The following is a 24,663-nucleotide window of genomic DNA, read 5'->3' as shown; positions in this document are numbered from 1 at the left end:
CCATCCCCAGTGCAGCAGATAGATAGCACGCAAACCTGCAGGATTGGCAAAAAGGCTAGCGATGATGAAAAGAAGACAAAGAGCGCATTGACCAACCCCGCTATCCTTCAAAGCTCCTCTTTCTTTCCCAGCTCCCAGGCATTTGGGATAAGCAACCGGCCCGCTGGACTGGGTAATTGCGAGCCCAATAATACAGCGTGTTATACGTGACTGACAGGGGGTCGAGTCGGGTAAGCACTTGTCTCATGTGAAGTGTTGTCGGAATCCAATGATCAGTCATGAGCCCATCCTGGATTGAAGCCCGGTGGATTACCAACACTCTGGTTAATTACACCGTGCCGTAAACTCACTCCTACTCCCAGCTGAAAAGTAAAAGACAAAAGTCACCTTTGCCATATGACTAAGGTCAAGTCTTCTTCTGGATGGTCATCCACTCATTATTGTCCCCAGTCTGATGATTATTCGTATGATTATTGATCCATCTCGAGGGAGTAAAGTCCGTGCTGCAGAACATTCCCAATTATAGAGAGCACCCGGATAAAGTAAGAGCTTTGTAAGTTAGGGAGGAAGGGGGAAAAGCGGGTTTCTTCTCCAGTTTTTTTCAGACGTGCCTCTCGGTCTCTTCTCCGTGCCGGGACTTTCCTAAGCTACAGATCTCAGGAAAGAAACCCCAAGAGCCTTAATGCCGACTGGGTGCCCCATAATGTCCATCGATTTGGAAGCGACGCGACCGCCAGAAAATCACCTTCCAGTTTGACGCGAGAGATCGCCCTTCCGGACAACCCCCTAGAGTCTAGTTTAGCCTGCCGGCCTAAGCTGAGCGCTTGCAACTGGCAGTTACGAGCATCTACCAAGTACTAGGATGCCGACAGGATCCCCTTTGCCCAGCTGCAATTTGAGAAGGTTCGCCTCGATTAAGTTTCATCCATTCAAATTGCGTCGCTTATCAAGTATGGCAGCTCACTAAGCTGTTTATGTCGCTAGTTAGCACCTGGGTATTCCAAGAGGCTTGCTTACTTACTAGTCGTCGTTGTTAATTATTTCATGAAGAAGACCCGACCAGGGAGTTCAGACCTCGTAGCTTGCAAGGCCTGTGAATATTTTGTCGGTTCCAAAAAGGTCACCTTCCTAGTATCAGATATCCGAACTAAGCCCCCTTCTCTTTTTGCTCCCAAATACGAAACAGACGTCGTTCCCCCCTCTTTTTTTTTTTTTCTCTTGAGATTCACGGACCTTCGCCCTTCCCGCCCGGCCGGAAAAGCCCCCAGAGCCAGACCCACTGCCCTCAGTGACTACCGATAAGATTTGTAAAGTATTTTTTGTTTGCTCTTTTGGGGAATTAATCCCTGATTATTTCATTTTGCCTTTCTCGGGTTAAATTTGCATTTTTTCTTGTCACATTTTTATTTTTCTATCTCTTTATTGTTTTTCTCCTATACAAAAAGGAAAAAGGCAAGCCAAGAGGGTCGCAGTCACGATTGCAATGTCCCATTGAACCTAACCGCTGCCTTAGCACTTGGGCTAAAGCAGGAGCGTGGCCTCCCAGTGGATCGGCCTGGCTGCGTTTCCCCTCTTCTGGCTCCATCTCCTTTTCAGTCCGACCCAGTACCCACCCCTCCGGCTCAGTAGCGCAGATTTAGTCTCCTTCATCCTTGGGGGGTGACCGGGTAATCTATGGGAAGTTAAGTACGTGAAAATAATGTGCCAGAGATGTATTAAAACCGAACACTAAGTACTACTTATGGTATGACGAATGACCACTTTAATTTGTAGTTAGTAGTCACGATGGTGGCGTGGAGAATTACAAAGTAAGTAAGTAGTCTGTGAGATCATTTTAAAAATCCCCCCTTCTCCGGGAGAATTTCCTACCTTATAAGCCGGACTATTTTATAAGTAAGGTAAGTGGATGCTTCGTAAGTGAGTAGTAAAGAAGCTATTGCCGTCGATAAATAGACTTGGGGTTTTTAAAATGGGAGAAAGTCGTACCTCCAAAAAAGACTGTAAGAGCCAGACCCGGAAGTGGGCCGTCCGCCGAGCAGGGTAATTTTACCCAATTACACCCACACCCTCGGAGCCGGCTTACCCAGCCAGAAGGTCAAGTTGTGTGAGTCTCTCAGTTCCAGTTCCACCCGCCAAAGTGGGTGTGGTCCATGGTAGGTATAGTCGCTATAGCGCACCTCATCTGCCTTTTCGAACGATCTCGTTACGGCTGACTCTGCCACCCTCCTACTCTTCCTCTCTCTCTGTCTGTATTTCTTCTTTTCCCCCTCCCTCTTCACCCTCTTCTTGTCGGTCACGCTGCTTTTTCTTGGTGGTATCCAACCCTCCATCGACCCCATCCGTCTCCAATCTCTCTCCCTTCCCGTCCATCCTCTCCTCTCTCTCTCTCTTGCCTTTTCCCTCTCCATAGCCCGCTGGGGTCAATTGCTAGGCTATCGGCCATTCTGTCGCTTATCCACCCACGACAGACCCAACTTCTCTCTCATCCACTTGCTTTCTTTTCTCAAATTATAGTCGAACACTTCCATGCTGTGATCCGATCCGCTATAATTTGGAGCGACCGATATCAATTCCAACCTCACCACTCGCCAAGTCTTGTCCGTGTCTTCCAACCGCCGGATCGGTTCCATAGATTTTACACTCGGTCGCGCCTAGAGACTGGCAAAGGAGGACGACAACGACGACAATCACCGTCAAATAAATCAGCACAACTTTTCAATGCCGGCTTCGTTATAGTTACTGTTCCATTTAGACCGAAGTAAGTACTGGGTGGTTGGAGCAGGTTGCCATCATTTTACCTGCCGCGGCAAGCGCACCGGGCTTGGGATGGGAATGCTAATGTCACAGCAGGTTAATCGAGCATTCTGTACATTATGGCTACTAGACCTCCCCTTTCGCCTCCGGTGAACGAGACGGAGCATTCCGTCAGCCGGATTACTCGTGAAGGCAAAAGAATCACATACAAGCTCAATGTTATGCAACAGCCCGAACGTGCAAGAGCATGCGGTGCCGGCGCCAAATGTACGCATCACTCCCTGCACGCAATGCGGACATTATTGGAGACCAGGCTGACCATGTTTGACTATTTCCAGCATCTGCGGACCGTCGCCCTGTTGATCCCCCACCGGTTGTCGAGCTGCGTATATTCGAGTCCGATCCGAACGATGACGTGCACAAGACAGATATCACCTTCGCCTACAACGCCAATTTCTTCCTGTTTGCTACGCTAGAAACTGCTCGCCCCATGGCGCAAGGACGGCTTGCCCCAACCCCGACGTTTCCCGTTCTCACAGGTGTCCCGGTGGCGGGAGTGGCATACTTGGATCGCCCGTCTCAGGCTGGATACTTCATCTTTCCCGACCTTTCCGTCCGTCATGAGGGTGTTTATCGGTTGAGCTTCCATTTGTACGAGGAGACCAAGGACAGCAAGGATGCGGATGAAAGTGCACCAATTCGGTCACCAATGATGAAGGGGAAGCCCTCAATTCCCAAATCGTTCCTGAACTTCCGTCTCGAAGTCGTATCGGTCCCGTTCACGGTTTTCAGTGCCAAGAAGTTCCCCGGTCTGACCACCAGCACTTCCTTGAGCCGCATCATTGCAGAGCAAGGCTGCCGCGTCCGTATCAGGCGTGACGTCCGTATGAGACGACGTGGCGACAAGCGATCTGACGACTACGACTTCGACGAGGAACGATCCCACCGCGGCCGTATTCCGGATCGGTATTCAACCCCTGACGCCTACGCAAACCCTGTTGAGCGTCCACGATCGACCAGCATTGGGTCCGTGGACCCAGCTTTCTCCTATGGGCCTGAGGCTCCTCGTCGGCCATCTGCCACGGAGTACGGCTTCCCGAATCCTCAGGCTTATCCACGAGCGATTCCGCCGGCGCCTGCTCCCGCACCACCGGCCTCTTCTACACCCACTCCAGTTGCTCCCATCGCTCCTTCCCGCAGTTCCTCTTACACTTCTCATCTTTCTTTCGGCGCGACGCGGACTCAGTATCCTGCCCCACAACTACCTGGAACTCCTCAGTCTGCAACCACGCCAACTCAGGTTTATTCTCCTCATCCGACTTATACTCACACAAGGAACCCGTCAACAAGCACCGAATACGAGCCTATGCCCTCTGGCTATCCCCCATCTCGATTGCCGGCGGAGCGCTCTACCTACTCGAAGCCATTGCCGCCTATCCGCGTATTGCATCCTTCAGATCCTACCGCATATCGGGCCATGGCCAATCCTGTGCCACCTCGCGCCCCAACTCCCTCCAATGCCGCTCCTTCACTTCCGCCCATCGCATCCATCTCCGCCGAATACTCGAATAATCTGCCGCAGCCACCGAGCAATCTGGCGCCTAGTCCGAACCGGGAACCCAGGGGATTCTTGTGGGATACCCGCACGGCAGCGTCTTCGAAGCGACCTCATGAGGATGCGTTTGGTCATAGCGAGCGCCCACTTTACAATGGCATGCGGCCCGACAACGACAGCTACCCCAGCGCGGACCGCAGGCCATCCGACGTTCATCGGGCGGCGCTGCTCAGCGACCGGGACGAAATGGCATACAAGCGGGCCAACGGGCGGATGGCCACCAAAATTTCTCCGGCCATATAATGAACTCGACAGAAGGGAAATCATGCATACATACAGCACTGTTTATACAAGGGAGGAGTCTCGGCGTCTGGTCGTGCAATTGAATCTGTAATTTGGGTTGGGGGATTGGTAGGGAATTTGGGGGAGCTCTCGGTCTGGGTACACGGTCCCAGAGGAGTTCCGATTTCTTCACGAGACCAGTCTTGACGTTTATACCACATTGTCCTTGGCATCTTGGATATTTTTTTTGTAAATGATTGTGATACCTGCTTTTTTGTTCATACATATTCCCCACATTGTTTTGTCGGTCCTTCTTTTGTCATCCTGGGTGGGGACTTGGGATCATTTGAGACATGAAAACAAGCGCAGACGGTAAAGGCCAATTAGTCCCATCAGGTTGAAACCTGCCCGGGCCGATTTGAGTTTTTTTGTTTCCTTGTGTTGTGACCGTTTAAGCTCGGCGATTCTGCAGCCCATATTTAGAGCGGTGCTTCGTACTCCCAGCGCATTGCATTCTTCATCCATCCATTTCATTTGTCATTAATTCATTTTTGGATAAAAAAGCGCTATTGTGCACATGCCTTTCTTCAGGCCATAGCATTGTTTGCCCGTCGCTCTGGTATGTGATTAGCCCTGACTTTTGGCGCCAAAACGGCCTGGTGCGGCTTGGCGGCTGGCCCAGGAACTCGGGCGGGGAAAGTAAACAAATCAACAATCAACAGTCAACAACAAATCACCATCCCAATCCCTCGGGTCCATCAGTTCTTCTCACTGTCTTGTGTCTCACCGCTAGACAGATCTTACGAGACTATCCCAGACTTGTTGCCGACCACCCGGGCCACATCTACCAGCTGAACGACCGACCCATCACTGCCATCTTCCCCACTCCGGCTTCCCCGTCTGTTCGCTTCCCTGTTGCTGTCTCCATCGCTCGGTCTCTTTATTTATCCATTGTCTCGCGCTTTCTCTGGTGTCCAATGACCTATCCTTCTATACTTACCCGTCGAAGTGGAACGTTGTGACTGACGGGATGACGGATCGTGAGGCTGCGACCGAGGTAAGTCAGACCCTCTTTGTACTTCATAGCATCCACTCTTTCCTCCCTTGCGCGGGCGGATACTGTGTGAACCAAAAGATCTGACCCATCATTTTCCCCGACAACAGTTGGCATCGCTTCCCGGATGCACCAGCACAACCATGGACCTCGACCCTCTAGACACCGACCGTCAGCTCGAACAGACCCTGCAGTCCACTTGCGCTGACCATGCGGCCCGCGAATCCCGGACTCGCAAGCACGCGCGCAATGTCAGCGAATCCAGCCTCGAGTCCGGCTACAGCACCGATGAGTCGGGTCGTTTCGATGATGCAGAAGAGCTGGACCAGCCTCCTGCCCGGAGCAGATCGCCATCCGCTCACTCGGCCAAACGACGGCGCTCAAACGATTGGCCGCTGCAGCAGCGAGATGATGCTCCGGCCACTGATAGTGAAGCCCCAGCGCCGAAGGAGAATCCAAGCAGCGGCAATACGACTGCGACTGCTACTACGACTACCACCACTACGGGATATCGCAGACCATTTCACTCTGCGAGTAGCAGGAGCAATGGCTCCCCACGAACATCGAGGCATATGCGCCAGGCTGGTCCGTCCGCTCGTGGGCGACGTTCACGGTTCGTTGAGGGAAGCATGAACGACAGCGTGAGCGAGAAACCGCCGAGCATCTTCATGCGCGATGACGTACGCAACAACAGCAATGGCCAGCGGCCCTCGGGAATCTTCCGCTTTGGAAAGGCAATTGCATCAGCGTTCAACCCATTCGGCGCCTGGGGATCAAAGGCCGGACCGGCAGACGCAGGTGCCAAACAGCCGGGTGACCCTTTGAGTCAGGCGGAGAGGGCATATGCGGAGCTGAAGAGGTCTGGCTACAAGGGAACTGTCAAGGGAAGCTACTTACAAAATCTGAACGCAGAGTCGAACACGCCCCAGCGGTCGTGGAACCCGATTCCCGAGCAGATGGAATATAGGCCCGTTGGAATTCATTCGCGTCAGAATTCGGGCGAGCTTACGGAATCAGGCAATTCCCTTCGGTCGTCGATCCAAGAATTGCGAAAAGCTAAATCGTCTTTGGGCATACCCCTGGTGAGACGACAAGATTCAAGCAAATTGCCGGAAGAGCTGGAGGGATCCGCGGTGCGACGGCAAAAGTCGCGCAAGGAACTTCAACGGCAAGCCAAGCTGATGAAGCGAGTCAGTGATCTAGAGATCAAGCTGGAGCGGGCCCGACGAGAATTGCGCGAACTGGTGGGTGAAGAGCAGGAGGTGCTGGCACCAATGCCCTTACCAGAGATTCCCTACCCTCGGAAATTTGTCCCCGGGGCGCTTCCCTCGCTTCCTTCAGAGCGGCTGCTGTATCAAGCCGCAGCAACAGTCTCACCTACGTCCCCAAGGAATGCGTCAGCCCCCGTGTCATCCTTGACAAACCCGCCCAGCAGCGGTCCACACGAACTCGCCGGGACGCCACATCTCACTCCGAGGACCCCTAAGGAGCGTCAAGGACGAAGCTCCCTAAGCGCAGACAGCCCATCCCTCAAGCGCAAATCCCCAGACCCAGAATCTCTAAAGACATCTCCACAGAAAGACCCAAAGCACTCCACAACACCAGGCACCGACAAGCCCTCGGAATCCGAGGAAGCCACAACCCCTCGCCGCACCAAGCTCCCCAAAATGCTCACCAGCGACAGCCCCGGCTCCGTCGAGCGCAAGCAATCCAAAGACATATCAACCACCGCCTACTCCTCCGGCGAAGAGCGCGGTCGACGCCGCTCCCAACCCCTCCGTTCCGCAAGCACTTGCTCTCCCTCAGCGCGCCGACGAGCCTCCAACTCGCGCAACCGGGTCCAACCCAGCCTCCGCATGAAAAAGGCCCGTTCTGACCTCCGTTCCGCAAGTGCCAACGAACCACCCCAAGACGACAAAGAGAACCATGACTGCCATCACCAAAGCGACTCGATCCCTACCCCTCAGGACGATACCTCCCAGGGAGTAATCGACCCAGAAACGAAGAACGAGATAGTCGAGAGCTGCCCGCACTCTTCTTCTTCCTCCTCTCCCTCTGCATCCCCGAGTAAAAAGAAGCAAGCCCGATACGAATATATCCCTCCGGTGCCACCCCTCCCTAAAGATCTCTCTGCTACGGCCGCTAAGGTCGATAGACGCATCGCTAAGGAGATGGGGAAGAAGCGCGAGGCGCGGGATAAGGCTCGGGCGTTGGCGGGAGGGACGACGGAGGAGGGAGAGAATAGAGGGAGTTTTCAGTGGCCGGAGGATTTCTTCTGAAGAAGGGGGGGTCACCTGATTACGTGGCAGTTGGACTGATCGCGTTGGTGTGGTGGTGTGGTGATATGAGTATCTCGCACTTTGGGTAGTGGGTTTTGATTGGTATCTGTGGAAGATTACAGATGACATATGAAACATGAAACATGGACAGATGTTTGAAGGAGGATGATGCATGATGAATGAGCGCAAACAGGGGTTGAGTTGGGTATATGCAGATGCATTGCATTTCATCCTACACCCATATATTTGTTTGCTTGGATAGCATCAGTGGAGGAAAGAAGTTGGTATGATAGTAGTGAGCGGGAGGGGGGGTATTTCCTATGTCTATTTCCTATTGTTCCTTGACGAGTGTAACGACGTGATGACCCTTTATGAATTGAACATTGATGATATATTTCTTATTGCTGTTGCTTTCTCAGTAGTAATGTACGCTGTAGTTGTATACCTAACTTATCACCAATACACCACTAATATCAACATGCATAGTGTCTCAAAGACACATAGCTTACCTCGAATACTATACTATCCTCACCTACAAAATAGCCATCGCATTCGCATGCGACCCCACTCCACCTACATCACACAAATCAGCATCCCACACTATCCAAACAAGAAGAAATAGGAACAGGGGGAGAGGGAGAACATACCAACAACATTGGCCGGCGCACTCGTCACAAAGACCACCCATCTGCCAATCTCCCTACACCTCGTAGCGAGCTTCTCCAGATCCCACATTTCGCCCAACGGCATCCCCCACAGCGCTAGAATCTGCTGATGAATAAACCCAAATTCCTTCTCTGGCGGCCACGCCTCAAACGTGGGCGAATCGCCCGCCACAGCAGCAAAGTAACAATCATGCAGCCAATCCAGAATAGGTTCTTCCTGGCTTACACCGGCGAATTGGAGTTCGGAGTGAGCACGGTTGAGGACATACTGGGCGCGTTGTTCGGGGGTTAGGTCGTTGTAGCGCTCGATGAAGCCCGAACGGATGAGGAGAATGTCGCCGGGTTGGATGTCTCCGCCTTTGGAGGCGGGACGGATGTCGAGGCCTTGGGATTGGGCGCAGGCTTGTAGAGAGGCGTAGGTGATGCGGTGGGTCGTGTAGGGGTCGTAGGAGATGGAGTGGGTGTCGGCGTAGTGTTTGTAGTCGAGGAGGATGGCGCGGCCGGCTATTCCATGCGTGGCCCAGTGGTGGATGCTGCAGCGGTCTGTGGGGGTGGGGCCGATGATGTCGGTGGATTTGGTCTGGTGGGTTGAACCTTGGATTAGTTTGGGGTTGTGGTGGTTTGGGTTTGGGGTGTGCGTACGTTGTTGTAGAAGGTTTTGGATTCGCCGTGGGCGAACTATGTCGATTCGGGGATTAGTATAGATAGCTAGGTATGCTAGGAGTTGGGAAGGACTTCATGTGGAAAGTATCGTACGTGACGGAATCCATCCCATTGAGTGCCGCTTTGCGTGTTCAGAGAGTATGTATCGTCGAATACGATGTCTTTGGCCACTTCTTTGATGTTGTGCTCGAAGGATTGACGATGGAATGCCGGTGGGTTCGGAACGTTCAACGGAAGACTGCGGGTGGAAGTTGGCCATCACTGATGCTTGCATGACATGAGTAGTGAGGGCACTCACTCGAGACGGATCATCTCGCCAGTTCGGATCTCTGCAGCGGCTGCTTTGACTCTTGCTGGTGTGAGCAGGTTCAGTCGGCCTAGCTAATTTGCTAATGCGTTAACATATAGTTCGGAGCAGAGAAGTAATAATTAGTCACACACCGAATCATCCTTGCCCCAAACCCAGGCAGCTTCATCCGGAGCACCTGGAATCTTGGGAAGTTCCTTGCGAGAGGGAAACTGGGTACAGTTTGGGTCCCAAGGGAGCTGGTCAGGGACCTGTGCTTTAGTTGCAGACATGGCAGGTAGTATAACCGGCGGATAATGATTAGGACTTGAGGGGACAAGTCAGATCTAGAAGATAGAGATGACTTTGCTCACAGCGTCTGAAGTGGCTGGAAGACAGAATAAGAAGAAACTAGCTGTGACTGGCTATCTAGTACAGCGCTGACTAGATTATATGCTGCTTTTCCTCTTGGGGGGAACACGACGATGTCTGTCGTAGTGAGGGGAGGTGGGACACCGGATGAACATCCTGATTCTCCCCGCTCCAATCTGCGTCATATCATAACACTCTGGTGCCATTTCACTGGCCAGTGCCGTTTGGTGCAAGCCAGAAATTGGGCCTATCTTTCCCCACAAGTGTCATATAATCGGTCGGGGAAGCCCATTTGCAGTTTGACCGAGGTAAGGAGCACGTTTTTGGAGGCGATTTTGCCGACGATGGGGCAGGATGGGCATGTCAAACAAGGACGCACGAATCAGAGAGGGATGGGTGATATAGTAGTGACTGAGAGTGGAGAGACTCTGAGGCGAGCAAACTAAGTGATTGTCCTGGTGGACTTCGTTGGACCCTGGCCAGTTGATGGGCTCCGGCCGTTCCACGGAACTTGGGAAGAAGCAAGCTCTCCCCGCATGATGGAGGGCGGTTAAGCCTTTTCAAAGGATCAGACTGATTTTTGAGAGCAAGAAAGTCAATTCAAAGATGTTGTTAGACTGAAACTCTAGAATACGAATAGAGGCCCTCTGTAGGGAAGGAATATGCTCAACAGGTTTCGCAGAAGAGGGAAGGCACGCTTCCCCGTCCGGTTTCGCCCCACACTGCATGTTAATCACTAGACGCAGCCGAGACAGACAGCTTTGAAGAACCAACTACGGTAGACTTAGTCAACTACGAGAAGACACCTGATGGCAGACCATTTGGCCTCCTTTTTTTTTCCGGGTTTTGCATGCGAAGGGGAATCATCTTGTAGTATGATACACAGACTCGAGTCCACCAGAGCAGCTTCTGGGAGTGTCAGACTCAGGCAAAAGCCTCGCCCTTTCCGCGGGCGGGCATCATCAAGAAAGAAGACATGATCATCGTCCAGACAAGCAAGGCAAAGGAGGCTCACGACCAACCCATGCGACTATTTAACGCCAAATGTGACACCAGATGCAACCGTAGCCGTTCAGGCACGAAGCTCCCCAATCCCACCGTAACCCATAGTGATCCCAATCACAATCCGAAATGTCCCGACATGTACAATGCCAAGCTCAAGTACTCGTAGGATGCTCCATCAGACGCCAGGGATATCAGAAGCAGAAAGTTGTGGAAGGATTACAATACTCCCCAAAGCGCAGAACGAAAACAGATAAAAAGACAAAGCCACTCAAAACGCTAAACGCATGGTGATAAGTTTCAACATGAAATAATAACAATAGGCCGACACTGGATCGCCTATGTCTGGGTAGGCACACCGGTGGCTTGCGAAGTGTTGCGACCTCCACGAAGGCCTCCACGACCCCGAGAGTATCCACGTCCGTAGCCACCGCGGCCACGGCCATAGCCCCTTCCTCTACCACGACCACGGTAGCTTCCCCGGTAGCCGTCAACGCTACCCTGGCCGAAGGTCTCGATATTGCGCTTCTCCTCCTCGCCGCGCCACTCACGGCCGCCCACACGGCCTCCCGTTCCCTCTTCGCGATCACGAGCCTCGCTCGAGATGTTATCGAAGAAAGAGGTGGACTTGTTGTAGGTAGCCACAGAGGATGCATCAGCACTGGTATCAGGCGCTTCAATATCCCCGTTAGTGATGGAAGCAGTCTCAGCCTCGTGGACAGGCGATCCAGTGGCAATGGCCTCCTTGACCAGATCTTGCTTGTTGAATTTGGCGTTGGCAGTCTCGAAGTCGTAGTCCGTATCAGGAACCTCAACCTTCTTCGACTGTCCCTGGTAGGGGGCGCGGTGGCCGCCACGTCCACGGGGATGCTGATGATGACCACGGGGAGCGCGGTTGCCCTCATACGGCTTCATTTCCGCCATCTGTCTCGTTACTCCTTCAACGGACACCTCGCCATGCGCAGGCTTCTTGGGCGCGTTAGGCTGGGGCAGCTTGGCCATAGCCGCCGCAACAGCCGCCGTGGCAGCACGCGTGGCCTCGGTAATGGCCGCCTGAGCGGTACCTTGCGGCACACTGCTTCCAGCGCCAGCGACAGGAGGATTGCCTACAGCAGGAACAGGTGGCTTGGAGGGAGCATTGATCGGAATCGCCGGCTGCACACGTCCGCTCCGGGGTCCAGTAGGTGGCATCTTGGCCGGAGTCGGAGCCGCGGCAGCAGCAGGAATACTGGAGGCTTGTACGGCCTCCGTTACAGATGGTTTCGATTCAACAGGGGGCGGAGGAGCATTCTGAGCAGAGACGCCAGGTGCGGGTGTGGCATTCCGGCTGGCTGGCTTACTGGACGGCCGGTCACCAACGGGAAGCTCAGAGGTGGGTTTAGGGACATTTACGGGGCCTGCGCCAGGTACCCCCTGTCGCTGCGGAGGAGGGGTCTGGTGTTGGCCAGGGGGTCCAATAGGCATCTGAGGTGGGGGGAACTGGCCTGGTCCTTGGGGGAATCCTTGACCCGGGGGAGGAAACCATCCTGGTGGCGGGGCTCCATACGGCATATTAGGAAAACCAGGTCCAGGAGGGAAACCGGGGGCTCCAAAGCGTTGTCCATAAGGAGGATAGAAGCCTTGGAACGGCGGTTGTTGAGGGTAGCCAGGAGGCGCCGGGCGAGGCACCTGAGGCTGTTGTGACGGAGGCAAGCCCTGGGAAGTAGGTCCCGGACGAGACATACTCTGTTTCATGAAACTCAATTAGCATCATGACTTGAGAAAGAGAAGATGTGTGACAAGGCAGAGTTAAAAGTGCTTTGCTTCTCGATCATTCAGAAGGAAGGCAACGGAAAATATCCACATGAATTGTTTGCGCAATTCGGAACAGGTCTGTGAGTTTACATCCGAAATATTTCATCATTTGATCGAGTGTCCGTACGGAACAAGTCCGAGGACGCAAAGCACCCAAAAGGCAGGCAAGGGTTGGAATGAAGTGAAGAATTGGTAAACTTACCCCTAAGATGGCGGGATCATCGGGCACCTGAGGAGGTTCAGGCTGACTGTTCTCCTTCGTGTCCTCTGCTACGCTAATGTCTTTTACGTCACTGCCTCGGAAGACAATGTATTCGTAGACGCTGGCCGACGGGGCAATCTCCTCAGCGGGATTGCCTCGACGACCCTCGGTCCCGAAAGAGACAACATTCTCCAGAGCTATGGTGGATGCTTCAGGGTTGATCTCATGCAACGTTCCAACATAACTGACAAGGTCACGTCAGTATTGATCCGGGGGTGCAGCCAGGTGCGAGGACGAAGCAGCTGTAAAAAGGCCAGAAGCCGAGGAAGGGAAGGATCGAACATACCGAATGTCACTCTTCGAGATCAGGTTGAAACGCTGACTGCCAGGTGTTAACTCCCGCCTAGCCGCACAAACCCTGGTTCAGACCAGTAGTGGCATAGAACACTGACCCTATTAAATGGTTCATATCCATGCTGACAGGGGAGTGTGCGCGATTGACGCGCAAGATAGAAAAGAAAGGTACAGGGGGAGAGAGGGAAGGAGGAGGGAAAATTCTGCTCAATGGGTAGGGAGGTGGGAGGGGGGGAAGGGCAAGGAAGTGGGAGGAAGAGAGAAGAAGGGAAGATGAGGGAGAGAAAAGGTTTAAAAAGGAACGACGGAGGTTTTGTGGTGGGAAAGGCTGGGGCTCCGGTGGACGGGAGAAGCTCAACATGCAGTTCCTTCGTTAGTTTTGCCCGAACGGACCACGTGAGCTCCGTCAGCGGGGAATGCTAGTAGTATTCATTATTCACCAAAAGCTCGTTTTGTGGATAGCATCCCAGGCACTGTTTGGGTTTAACCTGGCTATTACATTGCCCCATTTTCCTGGTTACTGCTCCTTGTTCTTGGTCATAATAATAGACGCATCATCTAGAAAACCCCCTCCTATCACTATGGCCCAGTCCTCCCACCGGGATGATTTCTTCCAAACCACGTTCGTCACTCCATATTCTACCGCCCAGCTCCTCCTATCCGCAAGCTAGTCGCTGATGCCCCACGCCTCCCAGAGCCGCCCTTGATGAGCAGAAGCGAAAGGATGTGAAGTCCCAAAACACCAATGGCAATCCCATCCGTCTTCAGAGTAAAATCCTCGCAGTCGCACCCAATCCTCTGAGTACTGGGTCCGTCTATGTAGCTCAGAGTGGTGGTACGGTCAGGAAGGTCATACTCGAAGTAGGTGCATGGTATTCTCGCTGCTGCGTGTCTTACGAATACCCGGGCTAAGCCGTTTCTTTCCCTATAGACCGGTGAAACTGCAGCTCTCTTCAAAGGTCCGACTGCCCCCGTCACGAGTATATGCTTTAGCCCCAATGGCCGGTTGCTGTTCGCGGGGTGCTGGGACAAGACGGTCTGGAGTTGGGATGTGGAATCGAAGGAGCCGAAGTTGCGCTACGAGGGTCATACCGACTTCGTGAGGTCTGTTATCAGCACAAGACTACAAGGTCAGGATGTTCTTGTTTCAGGAGGCGCCGATGCACAACTCATTGTCTTCGACATTGCGACCGGCCAGCGACTCGCGGTGATGAAAGGTCATGCAAAGGGGATCCAGGACCTCGCCCTCGATCCCGTTTCCCTCGACTCAGACAGCCCCGAGTTAATTGTATTCAGTGCGGGTAGTGACCGACAGATCCGTCAATTCGATCTTTCTACTGGCAGTAAGGACCTTACTGGCACAGAGGCTCTTCTCGCCCACGATACCAACGTGCACAAGCTTTTCTTCGACCGCGACGCTGATCTCTGGACTGCTTCGGCGGACAAGACATCCAAGTGCCTTGTGAGAGAGGATGGCTGGAAGCCCAACTTGACTCTGACTCACCCAGATTATGTGCGAGATGTAGTTATCTACGAACAAGGAGGCTGGGTAGTCACTGCTTGCCGAGATGAGGAGGTTCGCGTGTGGAATCGATCGGTACGTACATTTAACCAGTACCATACCACTTTTTTGTTTCTATGCCATGGGAATTCGACTAACATATATACTTTCTACTGGACAGACTGGGCAGCTTTACCATACCTTCTCCGGCCACTACGAAGAGGTTACGGGGCTCGTGCTTCTCGGATCGACTGTCGTCAGCGTCAGTATCGATGCCACTATTCGCCAATGGTCCTTGAAACCCGATGAACTTGAAATCGCAGTAGCGAAGGCGAAGAAAAACAACGAGGAGGACGAGGAAGAGCAACAAAACCCGGGGACGATGCTGACGGAAGAAGAGGAGCGGGAACTGGCGGAACTAATGGCCGAGGACTGAGTGCAGTTGCGTTGCTTGCCCTGGCTTATTGTTGGTGGGGCGAATCTAGCAACAGGGATGTTACCACGCCGTGCGGAGTATTAGGGCCTAGGCAAATCGTAGATCTGTAGAATATCTCTGTAAATGTAGGCACACTCGCACTTAGGGACATGTACCGAGTAAGGAGGCAGGAGCACACGTGACCCAGCTGATGCACCCATGACGCACGACGGCCGACGATCTCCCGGATGCGGGCCAGTCTAACGCGGGCACATGCTGCTTCCTCGCTCCTTCTCCATCCTCCCCCTCATCCCACTAGCTCGCTCTTCCTGCTGCCCATCTGCCTTATACCTCTATCTAGTTGGCTCTTTCTTGCCACCACTACTCGTGGCCTGTCGTTCCTGCCCCATCTTGATTCCTCTTTCCTTTCTGGTCATTCTTCCATCTCCTTACCCCCCTCTCCTCCTCCCCTGTCTAGCTTGGGAGCCGGGGTCCAACCGCGGAGGTGGTATCTTATCAACTATTTTCCCCTCTTTCACAACGTGCCTTTCCGAGGCTGTGTACCCTTCTGGGCTGGATAGACGAATCAACTATCAACCTAAGTGGATCACTGCGTGAATGTCTCACGGCCTCAACAGGATGGCTGCTCCATTAGCCATGCACCACGATGGCGCGACCGACGCCGGTCCGAAACTCGTCAACCGACTGCACGAGAGCCGATCGCCTTATGTGAGTTCGGACAAACCCCCTGCCCTCGCGTCAAGTACTGACTCGTGAATAGGTTAGGGCGCACATGAACAACCCAGTGGGTTGGCAGCTATGGGATGCCGAAGCGATCGATTTGGCCAAACGCCATAACCGGCTGATCTTCCTCAGTATTGGTTATTCGGCTTGTCACTGTAAGTTCTCCATTCGCGACGCGTTGTGCTGGCACAATGTTCTAACGTCAATTCAGGGTGTCACGTAATGGAGAAGGAATCATTCATGTCGCAGGAGGTAGCTTCCATTCTAAATCAGTCTTTCATTCCAATCAAAGTCGATCGCGAAGAGAGACCCGACATCGACGATGTTTATATGAACTACGTGCAGGCGACCACTGGTTCTGGAGGCTGGCCTCTGAACGTTTTCTTGACTCCTGATCTGGAGCCGGTCTTCGGTGGTACCTATTGGCCAGGCCCCAACTCCTCTACGCTGACAGGAAATGAGACTATTGGCTTCGTCGAGATCCTCGAGAAACTAAGCGATGTTTGGCAAACACAACAACTGCGATGCCGTGAGAGTGCGAAGGAAATTACGAAACAACTTCGCGAGTTTGCTGAAGAAGGGACACATTCCTACCAAGGTGACCGGCAAGCCGACGAAGACTTGGACCTCGAGCTTCTGGAGGAAGCCTACCAGCACTTTGTTTCTCGATATGACCCTCTCCACGGTGGCTTTTCCACTGCGCCGAAATTTCCCACTCCATCTAACCTGAGTTTCCTATTACGTTTGGGTATCTATCCGACTGCGGTTGCAGACATTGTTGGACGTGATGAATGCGCCAAAGCAACTGCCATTGCTGTTGACACGCTTATTAGTATGGCGCGCGGGGGTATCCGGGATCATATCGGCCATGGTTTCGCACGATACAGTGTCACTGGCGACTGGGGCCTGCCACACTTTGAAAAGATGTTGTACGATCAAGCACAGCTCTTGGATGTCTATGTGGATGCATTCAAAATTACCCACAACCCCGAGCTGCTGGGTGCGGTTTACGACTTGGCTACCTACTTGACTACTGCACCCATCCAGTCGCCAACGGGCGCGTTCCACTCGTCCGAGGACGCGGATAGTCTGCCCACGCCCAATGATACCGAGAAGCGAGAAGGTGCTTTCTACGTCTGGACGCTGAAGGAGCTGACACAGGTGCTGGGCCAACGAGATGCTGGAGTCTGCGCCCGTCATTGGGGCGTTCTGCCTGACGGGAACATTGCGCCCGAGAACGACCCGCATGATGAATTCATGAACCAAAATGTCCTATCGGTCAAGGTAACACCAAGCAGGCTTGCAAAGGACTTTGGATTAGGGGAAGAGGAGGTGGTGAGGATCATTAGAACAGCGAAGCAGAAACTCCGGGATTACCGCGAAAGGACGCGCGTGCGCCCCGATTTGGATGATAAGATCATCGTTGCCTGGAATGGACTGGCCATTGGTGCTCTGGCTAAGTGCAGTGCGCTGTTCGAGGAGATTGAGAGCTCAAAAGCGGTACAATGCCGAGAGGCAGCGGCAAAGGCGATCAGCTTTATCAAGGAGAATCTATTCGAGAAGTCTACTGGACAGCTCTGGCGCATTTACCGGGATGGCGGCAGAGGCAATACCCCAGGTTTTGCTGATGACTATGCATACCTGATCGGCGGGCTGCTGGACATGTACGAGGCTACATTTGATGACAGCTACCTGCAATTCGCCGAGCAACTGCAAAGTACGTATTCTCTACTGCGGCGGTGGAAGACTTGTGATGCTAACGCTCTTACTAGAATATCTGAACGATAATTTCCTTGCCTATGTGGGAACCACACCAGCAGGATACTATAGCACACCTTCCGCAATGACATCAGGGGCTCCGGGTCCGCTCCTTCGCCTGAAGACCGGCACGGAGTCGGCCACGCCAGCTGTCAATGGGGTTATTGCCCGCAATCTGTTGCGCCTCGGAAGCCTGTTGGAAGATGAGGAATACAAGACACTTGCCCGGCAAACATGCCGCTCATTTTCCGTGGAGATACTTCAACATCCCTTCCTCTTTGTTGGGCTTTTGGACGCTATTGTTGGGTTGGAGACGGGGACACGGAATGTCACGGGCGTATTCGCTACCTCTGTAACCGAGGGCAGTGTCCAAGCTTCTGAGGGCGTGATCAGAAAGACAGATGAGCCAGTCTGTGTGCGGGACATGATTGTACAGAAGATTCGGGCGGAAGCCGGGTTGGCGATATCGACGGCGACCACAACCGCATCTCTTGTGGATATCCGAGCGTCTCATGTGGGAGACTTTGTAGGGAATCAATCGTTCTGGTTACGGACGCGAAATCCGTTGTATAGGGAACTGAAAGCGTCTGAGACGGCGAAGAATCATCTTATGGTTTGTGAAAGCGGGCGATGCCGGGTTGTGAATATAGTATGAACTGTACAATGAATGGAAATATTTTAGTGTATTTTCAGGCCTTGCAGGATGTTTCAGCTCTACAGCTAACATATGTAATCAGTGAACAGATTGATATGATTTTCTGAGATGATCCCGATAGTTAGCGCTCTACATAGTCCAGCTTGCGTATGACAAACACAGGGTTAATGGCAGTAGCCCAGTCTCAGCCTCAATGCAAATACTCCGTCGAAACCCCAATGAGCGATACGCCTGAGCATCGTTCCACCGCATGAGTAGTCACACAACCGATCATCTAACTAGTTATTTGTTTCATTGGGTTGCCTTGCTTACTACTTACAAAGAGGGGGGTGACACAAATTTGGGTTTGAGGGAGGGGTTACAAAGTTATGTGCAATTGTTTCCAATTCTTTTGTTTGAGTCTTGAGTTTCAGTTTCATCGGCTGTTTCAACCATGGCTACGTCATTGCTGGGGTACGTACCTTCTTTTTTTGACTTTTCTTTTTTTTTTTCCGCTTGGGTGTCAGTCAGATGACGGGGGATCTGGACTTGCCAGGTGAGATCGAGATTCAGGGTTGGTTGGTTGGCTGGTTGCCTGCTGAGGGAGGTTGAAAGGCATGTGGTTTGATTGGTTGGGGATGGAAATTACTTTGATTTGATTGTACAGTAAGTACTAGGTAGTGTGTGTTTGAAATACTGTGATCTGTCTAGTATCTTGTCGGGAGGAATAATATACATCCGCTTTCATTGTTAATTGATTGATTGTGCTATTTTACTGTGAATGGAGGCTACTTAGTATGGGTCGAAGTTCGGGTCGAGTTTGGGGCTATAGTTCAAGACTAGTAGTAGTACTGCTGTCAATAATTCATATTTATTGTAGGGGAATATTATGCTTTGCTCATGCATTAGTAGTAAGGTCATGGTTATTAGGAGTGTATATTTGTATATCATTATGGTTATAAGTTCAATGTTCAAATCAAGTACTAGAGATGATATATTGTGTCACAGAAATATATCCTACTACTAATAATAAGTGATATACTTACTGTCTACATTCGGATCTGTAAACGACATTCTAGTAATTTTCTCATTACCACATTGAATATTCTATCCGATATAACACTAGAATCTAGACTCCTGTTTGTCTACAATCCCACCTGATATCTGGTTGTATGGGGGGCGCGCGCGCACTCGGAGCCGAAGTTTGGTGCCGGGATGCTCCGCTTTAAAAATCCCGCCCAAAGGCGGAAATGCATCCGAGGGTTGGGTCAGTCCATCCAATGCAGAGAATTGGATGCTGGTTCGGTTGAAGTTTTGGTCGCTAAGCTCTTCCTCATTCAGTTGTATGATGTGTATGTGTATATGTGTGCAACGTAAGCTAGTCAGATGTCATGTGGATTGTCGATGAAGTTAATTTTTGTGATGTTATGTGTCGAACCTGTCCACACTTCCGCCAAGCTCAATGCTAAACGCGCAAGTAGCCGGTGTATCCAATCGATGGGATTGGATGGATGACAGGGGAATTCGTTATTCATTATGGTGCTTTGGAAATAACTCAGCTTGTTATCTTCTTTATTCTTTGGAAATGCACACGTGTATGTGTGTATCCGTGCGGAGAGTTAGGCAGAAGAATAATATCTCTCAGTATGTCAACCATGAAAGACCTAGGGTGTGTATCCATGGCCAGAGTTGTTGCTTACGACCTGTCGAAATTTTTTCTCTCTTCTAGAAGAAAGTAGTATCCAAGGATCCGCCATGCAGTGGCAAAGAAGTATTGAATTGAAAGCAATGACAATGATTTGCTTGATGTATGGTATAAATCTGAATGTGATTGAGGTGTCTTTATCCGTTGGGAACCATGGAACCGAAGAGGGGGCTTGTGTGTAAATGCAAAGAGACTTTATCCCCCCCCCTCCCTCCTCTGGCGAACCTCTCCGCTCTCGTTTCTCTCTGAAGCTCTACAAGTGTCATGGGCGTTTGTACCAAAGAATGGCCAGTAATGGCGCAATTCCCACCGAATGGGTTCATCTAGACTAAGGGGGAAAAGCCGTCTGTTAGATAGATGGACTCCATCCTAGGCACGGCATATCCATGGTTCTAGAACTTCGACACATCACCTTTTAACTGTGTGACGGGAATCTCCACGACCGAGTGTTAAGTAGTGGTCCTGGGGCAACAGGCCTCGGGAAATGGTCTAGATATTACACCGTATCGAGCTGCGAGGCAAAGAGAGAGTAAGAGAGGGAGAGAAAGAGAAGCTGGAGCCGGGCCACTAGACTACTTACTACACTAGCTCCAGGTACCCAATCTCCGAAAGATGATGGGAAGGCCACAAGTGAAACGTTAGCGAGCGCCATCCTGGCTGTGAGTGGGTCGGTCAGTTGCCAAGTTTTGGTGGTTAATCACAGTTAGCGACCCTGCACTTTTACCCCTGGGAATTACTCGAGTGGGCGGTGTTCTATTCCGACCCCCAAATTTGCGGTGGACTGGGGGATTAAGTTGGCTGACTATGAGAGACTTATTGGAGAGAAGAGAGGAGAGGGGAGGGCCAGTATAATGACTTAATGAGGATGATGCCTGTTCGTCATAGCTCTCCGCTCATATTATTGAGTTTAATAATATCGAATAGATTATCTTACATTGACATCGGAGAGTTTTCCCCTCGGAGCTTCACAGGTGCTCATTTCTTGGTCTTGGTATTTCTTGGGCATGACGAATGTTAACCGTCTTTGCAGAGAGTGAAGAGTGATGACCACCTTGGGATCCATTGGTCTGGACTTTTGGGATGGACCAACAACGAGAGGAGACTTGAATGTGTGTTGCTTCCACCAGCAGATTGCAGTAGACTAGCCAGCGTGGAATTGAAAGAAAGACCCAAGGATGGGTGGTGGGCTGTTAATCCATCCATTGCGACCGTGAGAGACCCACCGTCAGCGTATCAACCTGGAACGGGGCGTTGATTGGCTTAGAAGCGCCCGTTCCTGAAACGGGCGGCATGCGCCTTGACCCAGAGTAGCTTAGTGGCGAGCCAGGGGCACGGGATTTTGTTCGACGGTTGGACAATCCAATCCCTGCAAAATATGCCTCTCTTTTTCCTTTGGGTCCCCAACTTTTCCAGGGGCAAAAAAAAAAATAATGCGACAGAAAAACACCTCGTCACTGGATAGTTAGCTAGTACAGTAAATACTACCGTAATTATATCGATTTGCCGGTAACCGTGAGGCGCGATGTCAGGCCGCCTTATGGGCTGCACTCGGTATCCTCTCTGTATCTCTCTCCCGCGTCTGCTACTCTTTCTGGATCCAACATCGTCTCAGGTCTCAGGGACGTGGAGGTCAGAGACCCTGGCCCTGGAAGATTCCTTGTCAGAAACGCCATGGGCGGGAATGTATCATCAACCAAAGGGACTGGCCGGTCAGTTACTCGTAGACGATCTTCTTCCCTACTGTGTATCCCCCTCCCTTCCAAAAACTCCGGGTACGTGCTCGTGGTTGGGACATACGTAGTTACTCAGGGGAAAACAATGGACACAAGCACCAAGGCACGGCATTCCGTGGAACTAGGCCGGTGTACACGCGAGCTGAACCGATATTAATGCGCTGGGACCGCATGGCGCTTTGAAAGAGCCATTGAATCTTTCTCTGTTCCTGTCTGTGTTCTGAAAGAAATTGGCTGGTCAAAGGATGCTCGCCTGTCTGCTCACTCGGGACAGGCCCCCATCCATGACCCATCGCGACGTCGAGATCCGTCCAGAACCCACTCGTATATGAAGCTCCCCCCGTCTGAATTAATTTGCGTTTAATTATCAGAGATCGCCGACCCCACCGGGTACACGCCGCCCGCTGGAGCGCTCTCCTTTCCGTGATTAAGTTGCCGCCCCAACTCCAGCTGCTCGCTCTTTCTGCTCGCTCCAGACTATATTATCACTTCACGCCCACTCCGGCTCCTTCACTGTTGCCCTTCGTTCGTTACCGTTGGCCCTTCCCACCGTTCCCTTCCAACCTTCATCTCACCTTTTCGCCTTTATTTTTGGTGCACTTTTTTCCACTCCTTCAAAAAAGTGTTTCCTCTCCCTGAAGGCTGTCATTCTTTTTGTCCATACGTGCTGGTTATTCGTACATATACACCCACCAAACCCCCCTTCGGTCTTACCAACCCAACCACTTCGCAGTCGATCTGCAATATATCGCCAGAAAAAAACCCTATCAACTTTTATCTGTCATACACTGTTTCGTGCCTGTTGATCTCTTGGCCGCATAACTTCCCGGAGAAGTCGATCTCAATCGGACACAGTTGAACTGTAGTAAATCATCCTCTCGACTCTTGGCAAAGACAATACCAACAACAACAACCCTCATTCAATCATGCGCTACTCTCTCGCTCTGGGTGCCCTTTGCGCCGCTGGTGCCTTGGCCAACAATGTTGACAAGCGTTCTTATGTGACCGACTGGACCGTTGTCACCTTGACCACCACCATCACCGAGTACCCTACTCCCACGGTCTATGAGAACGTTGCCGCGCAAGAGGCCACTGCGGCTGCTTCCTCCAGCGCTGCTGCCGCTGCCGCTGCCGCCGAATCGTCCAGCTCTGCCGCTGCTGCTGCTGCTGCCGCCTCCGCCTCTGCTGAGGCCTCTTCCTCCGCCGCTGCCGCTGCCGCCGCCGCTGCTGAGGCCAGCACTTCGTCTGTTGTCACTCCTGTTGTGGAGACCACCGCCGCCGCGACCACTGCTGCTGCTGTCGCCACTTCCGCTGCTGAGGAGGTTGCTACTTCCTGGACCTCCGCCTGGACTTCCGCTTGGACTTCGTCCTGGTCTTCGACTGTCGCGCCGTCCACCACCCTGGCGACCTCGACCTCGTCCAGCGCTAGCTCGACCGCCACCAACGCTTACCAGTCCGCGGTCTTGTACAACCACAACGTCCACCGCAGCAACCACTCCGCTAGTTCCGTCGAGTGGTCTTCTGACTTGGAGTCGAGCGCCTACACCCTGGCCGCCAAGTGTGTCTATGAGCACGACACGTAAGTAGATCATGCATATCTGAAAATCATTGTTACTTGCGCTAACGTGAATCTGCAGTTCCATTGATGGCGGTGGCTACGGCCAGAACATTGGATATGGTGTTGAAGCTTCCGAGATTGGCGTCATGATCACCAACCTCATGTACAACGACGAGATGGGCTACTACACCGACCTGTACGGCGAGGCCGACCCTGACATGACCTACTTCGACAACTGGGGCCACTTCTCCCAGATTGTCTGGGCTGCCACCACCCACGTTGGTTGCGCTACTGTCACCTGCGACAGCCTGGGTAACGTTGATGCCTCCGAGGCCCTGCCCTTCACTGTCTGCAACTACAGCCCTGCCGGTTAGTATACCCGTATTCCTCCCTAATCTTCGATAAGAGATGGCTGACAGGCTTGATTTTCAGGAAACTATGAGGGAGAATATGCCACCAACGTCAAGCGCCCTCTCGGCCAAGCTGTTTACGTTGCCTCCTAGATGGCGAGAGATGATTTCGCGCGACTGTGCCTGGAGACCGTCGCTCTTGCACCATGTCAAAGAATAGTCGGTTTCCCTGCACCTGGCGGGTAAAACGGTCAGCGTTGCCATGACGGGCGTTGGGGATATCGATGCGTTGGGTTAGAGCTGCCTGTGATGGAAGTAAAACACCTGTCCCTGACCCGTCTGGTGCAAGGGCGATTCTCTGGCCACCGGCCATGTGCGAACATCGAACAATGGAGAATCTGACGATCATCAGTCCTTTTTTTGAAATTTAAATCTCATTTCGCCTTCGCACTGTCTATTTGATTTTGATAATAAGATTGTCTTCGTCCGAGACATGTCCTGCGCTTGTTTCAGGCCTGGATCGCCAAGACGCTCTGACGGAGGTTCCATCTGGGGAAGATCTACCCTACCGCTTGCCCGAAGAACCGAAACAGGATCCACCCGACCTCGGAGCCCGCGGGCTGGAGCAGGTGCACGGCGTGACTTGCTTATTTTTACTGCTTCTCTTCACCTGTGAATATTTATTGCTTTTTCTTTTCTTTTGGTGTGGGGCTCAATGAGAGACAATATGACTCGTTGGCCTTAGACTAGATGATCTTCATTTCTTGTGTGATTATGATTCGGGTATATTGCAAAGCGGGTGTGTGGATATGGGGCGCCCCTGATTTGGAATCGGTACTTGCTTCGGGATGACAAAAGCCAAAATGATGAGACCTTTTTCCATGACACCTGGCCATGATTGTGTGTGGAGAGAAGAGAAGTAAGTCAGTCAAGTACTATAACTCGTGTAGGTAGTAAGAATGTCAGCGGGTAGTCCTGTGTTCATGTCTACTGTCATCTCTAT

General features: G+C 52.2%; 7 protein-coding genes across 7 annotated transcripts; 5 read left to right on the top strand and 2 right to left on the bottom strand.

The window, feature by feature from the left end:
• Window positions 1-2,873: 2,873 nt before the first annotated feature.
• Window positions 2,874-4,612, top strand: veA (sexual development activator VeA; the record flags this gene model as incomplete). Its single annotated transcript, XM_025655710.1, has 2 exons — window positions 2,874-3,021; window positions 3,093-4,612. The coding sequence occupies 2 exons, from the start codon at window positions 2,874-2,876 to the stop codon at window positions 4,610-4,612; spliced, it is 1,668 nt and encodes a 555-aa protein (XP_025519125.1).
• A 1,009-nt stretch (window positions 4,613-5,621) lies between these two features.
• BO85DRAFT_435501 (putative nuclear RNA binding protein) lies at window positions 5,622-7,924 on the top strand (the record flags this gene model as incomplete). Its single annotated transcript, XM_025658529.1, has 2 exons — window positions 5,622-5,648; window positions 5,756-7,924. 2 exons carry the CDS (start codon window positions 5,622-5,624, stop codon window positions 7,922-7,924), a joined length of 2,196 nt encoding a protein of 731 aa, XP_025519124.1.
• Window positions 7,925-8,456: 532 nt separating this feature from the next.
• BO85DRAFT_456776 (uncharacterized protein) lies at window positions 8,457-9,831 on the bottom strand (the record flags this gene model as incomplete). The annotated part of the gene is made up of 6 exons (XM_025661472.1): window positions 8,457-8,497; window positions 8,572-9,169; window positions 9,232-9,267; window positions 9,346-9,490; window positions 9,551-9,633; window positions 9,694-9,831. The coding sequence occupies 6 exons, from the start codon at window positions 9,829-9,831 to the stop codon at window positions 8,457-8,459; spliced, it is 1,041 nt and encodes a 346-aa protein (XP_025519123.1).
• Window positions 9,832-11,251: 1,420 nt separating this feature from the next.
• BO85DRAFT_484942 (putative G2/M phase checkpoint control protein Sum2) lies at window positions 11,252-13,383 on the bottom strand (the record flags this gene model as incomplete). The annotated part of the gene is made up of 4 exons (XM_025663278.1): window positions 11,252-12,637; window positions 12,909-13,152; window positions 13,255-13,290; window positions 13,361-13,383. 4 exons carry the CDS (start codon window positions 13,381-13,383, stop codon window positions 11,252-11,254), a joined length of 1,689 nt encoding a protein of 562 aa, XP_025519122.1.
• Window positions 13,384-13,695: 312 nt separating this feature from the next.
• On the top strand, window positions 13,696-15,498 carry BO85DRAFT_189901 (WD40 repeat domain-containing protein). Its single transcript, XM_025654425.1, has 4 exons — window positions 13,696-13,884; window positions 13,958-14,123; window positions 14,194-14,859; window positions 14,945-15,498. Exons 1-4 carry the CDS (start codon window positions 13,844-13,846, stop codon window positions 15,197-15,199), a joined length of 1,128 nt encoding a protein of 375 aa, XP_025519121.1. The 5' UTR covers window positions 13,696-13,843; the 3' UTR covers window positions 15,200-15,498.
• A 319-nt stretch (window positions 15,499-15,817) lies between these two features.
• On the top strand, window positions 15,818-18,335 carry BO85DRAFT_456774 (thioredoxin domain-containing protein; the record flags this gene model as incomplete). The annotated part of the gene is made up of 4 exons (XM_025661471.1): window positions 15,818-15,907; window positions 15,960-16,077; window positions 16,134-17,639; window positions 17,695-18,335. 4 exons carry the CDS (start codon window positions 15,818-15,820, stop codon window positions 18,333-18,335), a joined length of 2,355 nt encoding a protein of 784 aa, XP_025519120.1.
• Window positions 18,336-22,359: 4,024 nt separating this feature from the next.
• On the top strand, window positions 22,360-24,039 carry BO85DRAFT_189756 (CAP domain-containing protein). The gene is made up of 3 exons (XM_025654423.1): window positions 22,360-23,331; window positions 23,390-23,679; window positions 23,743-24,039. Exons 1-3 carry the CDS (start codon window positions 22,679-22,681, stop codon window positions 23,811-23,813), a joined length of 1,014 nt encoding a protein of 337 aa, XP_025519119.1. The 5' UTR covers window positions 22,360-22,678; the 3' UTR covers window positions 23,814-24,039.
• The last annotated feature ends 624 nt before the right edge of the window (window positions 24,040-24,663 follow it).

Source organism: Aspergillus piperis (assembly GCF_003184755.1).
Source record: "Aspergillus piperis CBS 112811 unplaced genomic scaffold BO85scaffold_3, whole genome shotgun sequence".
NCBI classification, from domain to species: domain Eukaryota; kingdom Fungi; phylum Ascomycota; class Eurotiomycetes; order Eurotiales; family Aspergillaceae; genus Aspergillus; species Aspergillus piperis.
This window is presented reverse-complemented; position numbering and strand designations above follow the sequence as displayed.

Excerpts from the sequence above, each read along its gene's own strand:
- BO85DRAFT_189901 (XM_025654425.1), top strand. The coding sequence starts at position 13,844 with ATGGCCCAGTCCTCCCACCGGGATGATTTCTTCCAAACCAC. Across the intron at positions 13,885-13,957 it reads GATGATTTCTTCCAAACCAC|AGCCGCCCTTGATGAGCAGA; the intron begins GTTCGTCACTCC and ends CACGCCTCCCAG. Across the intron at positions 14,860-14,944 it reads TTCGCGTGTGGAATCGATCG|ACTGGGCAGCTTTACCATAC; the intron begins GTACGTACATTT and ends TCTACTGGACAG.
- BO85DRAFT_189756 (XM_025654423.1), top strand. The coding sequence starts at position 22,679 with ATGCGCTACTCTCTCGCTCTGGGTGCCCTTTGCGCCGCTGGTGCCTTG. Across the intron at positions 23,332-23,389 it reads TGTGTCTATGAGCACGACAC|TTCCATTGATGGCGGTGGCT; the intron begins GTAAGTAGATCA and ends GTGAATCTGCAG. Across the intron at positions 23,680-23,742 it reads CTGCAACTACAGCCCTGCCG|GAAACTATGAGGGAGAATAT; the intron begins GTTAGTATACCC and ends CTTGATTTTCAG.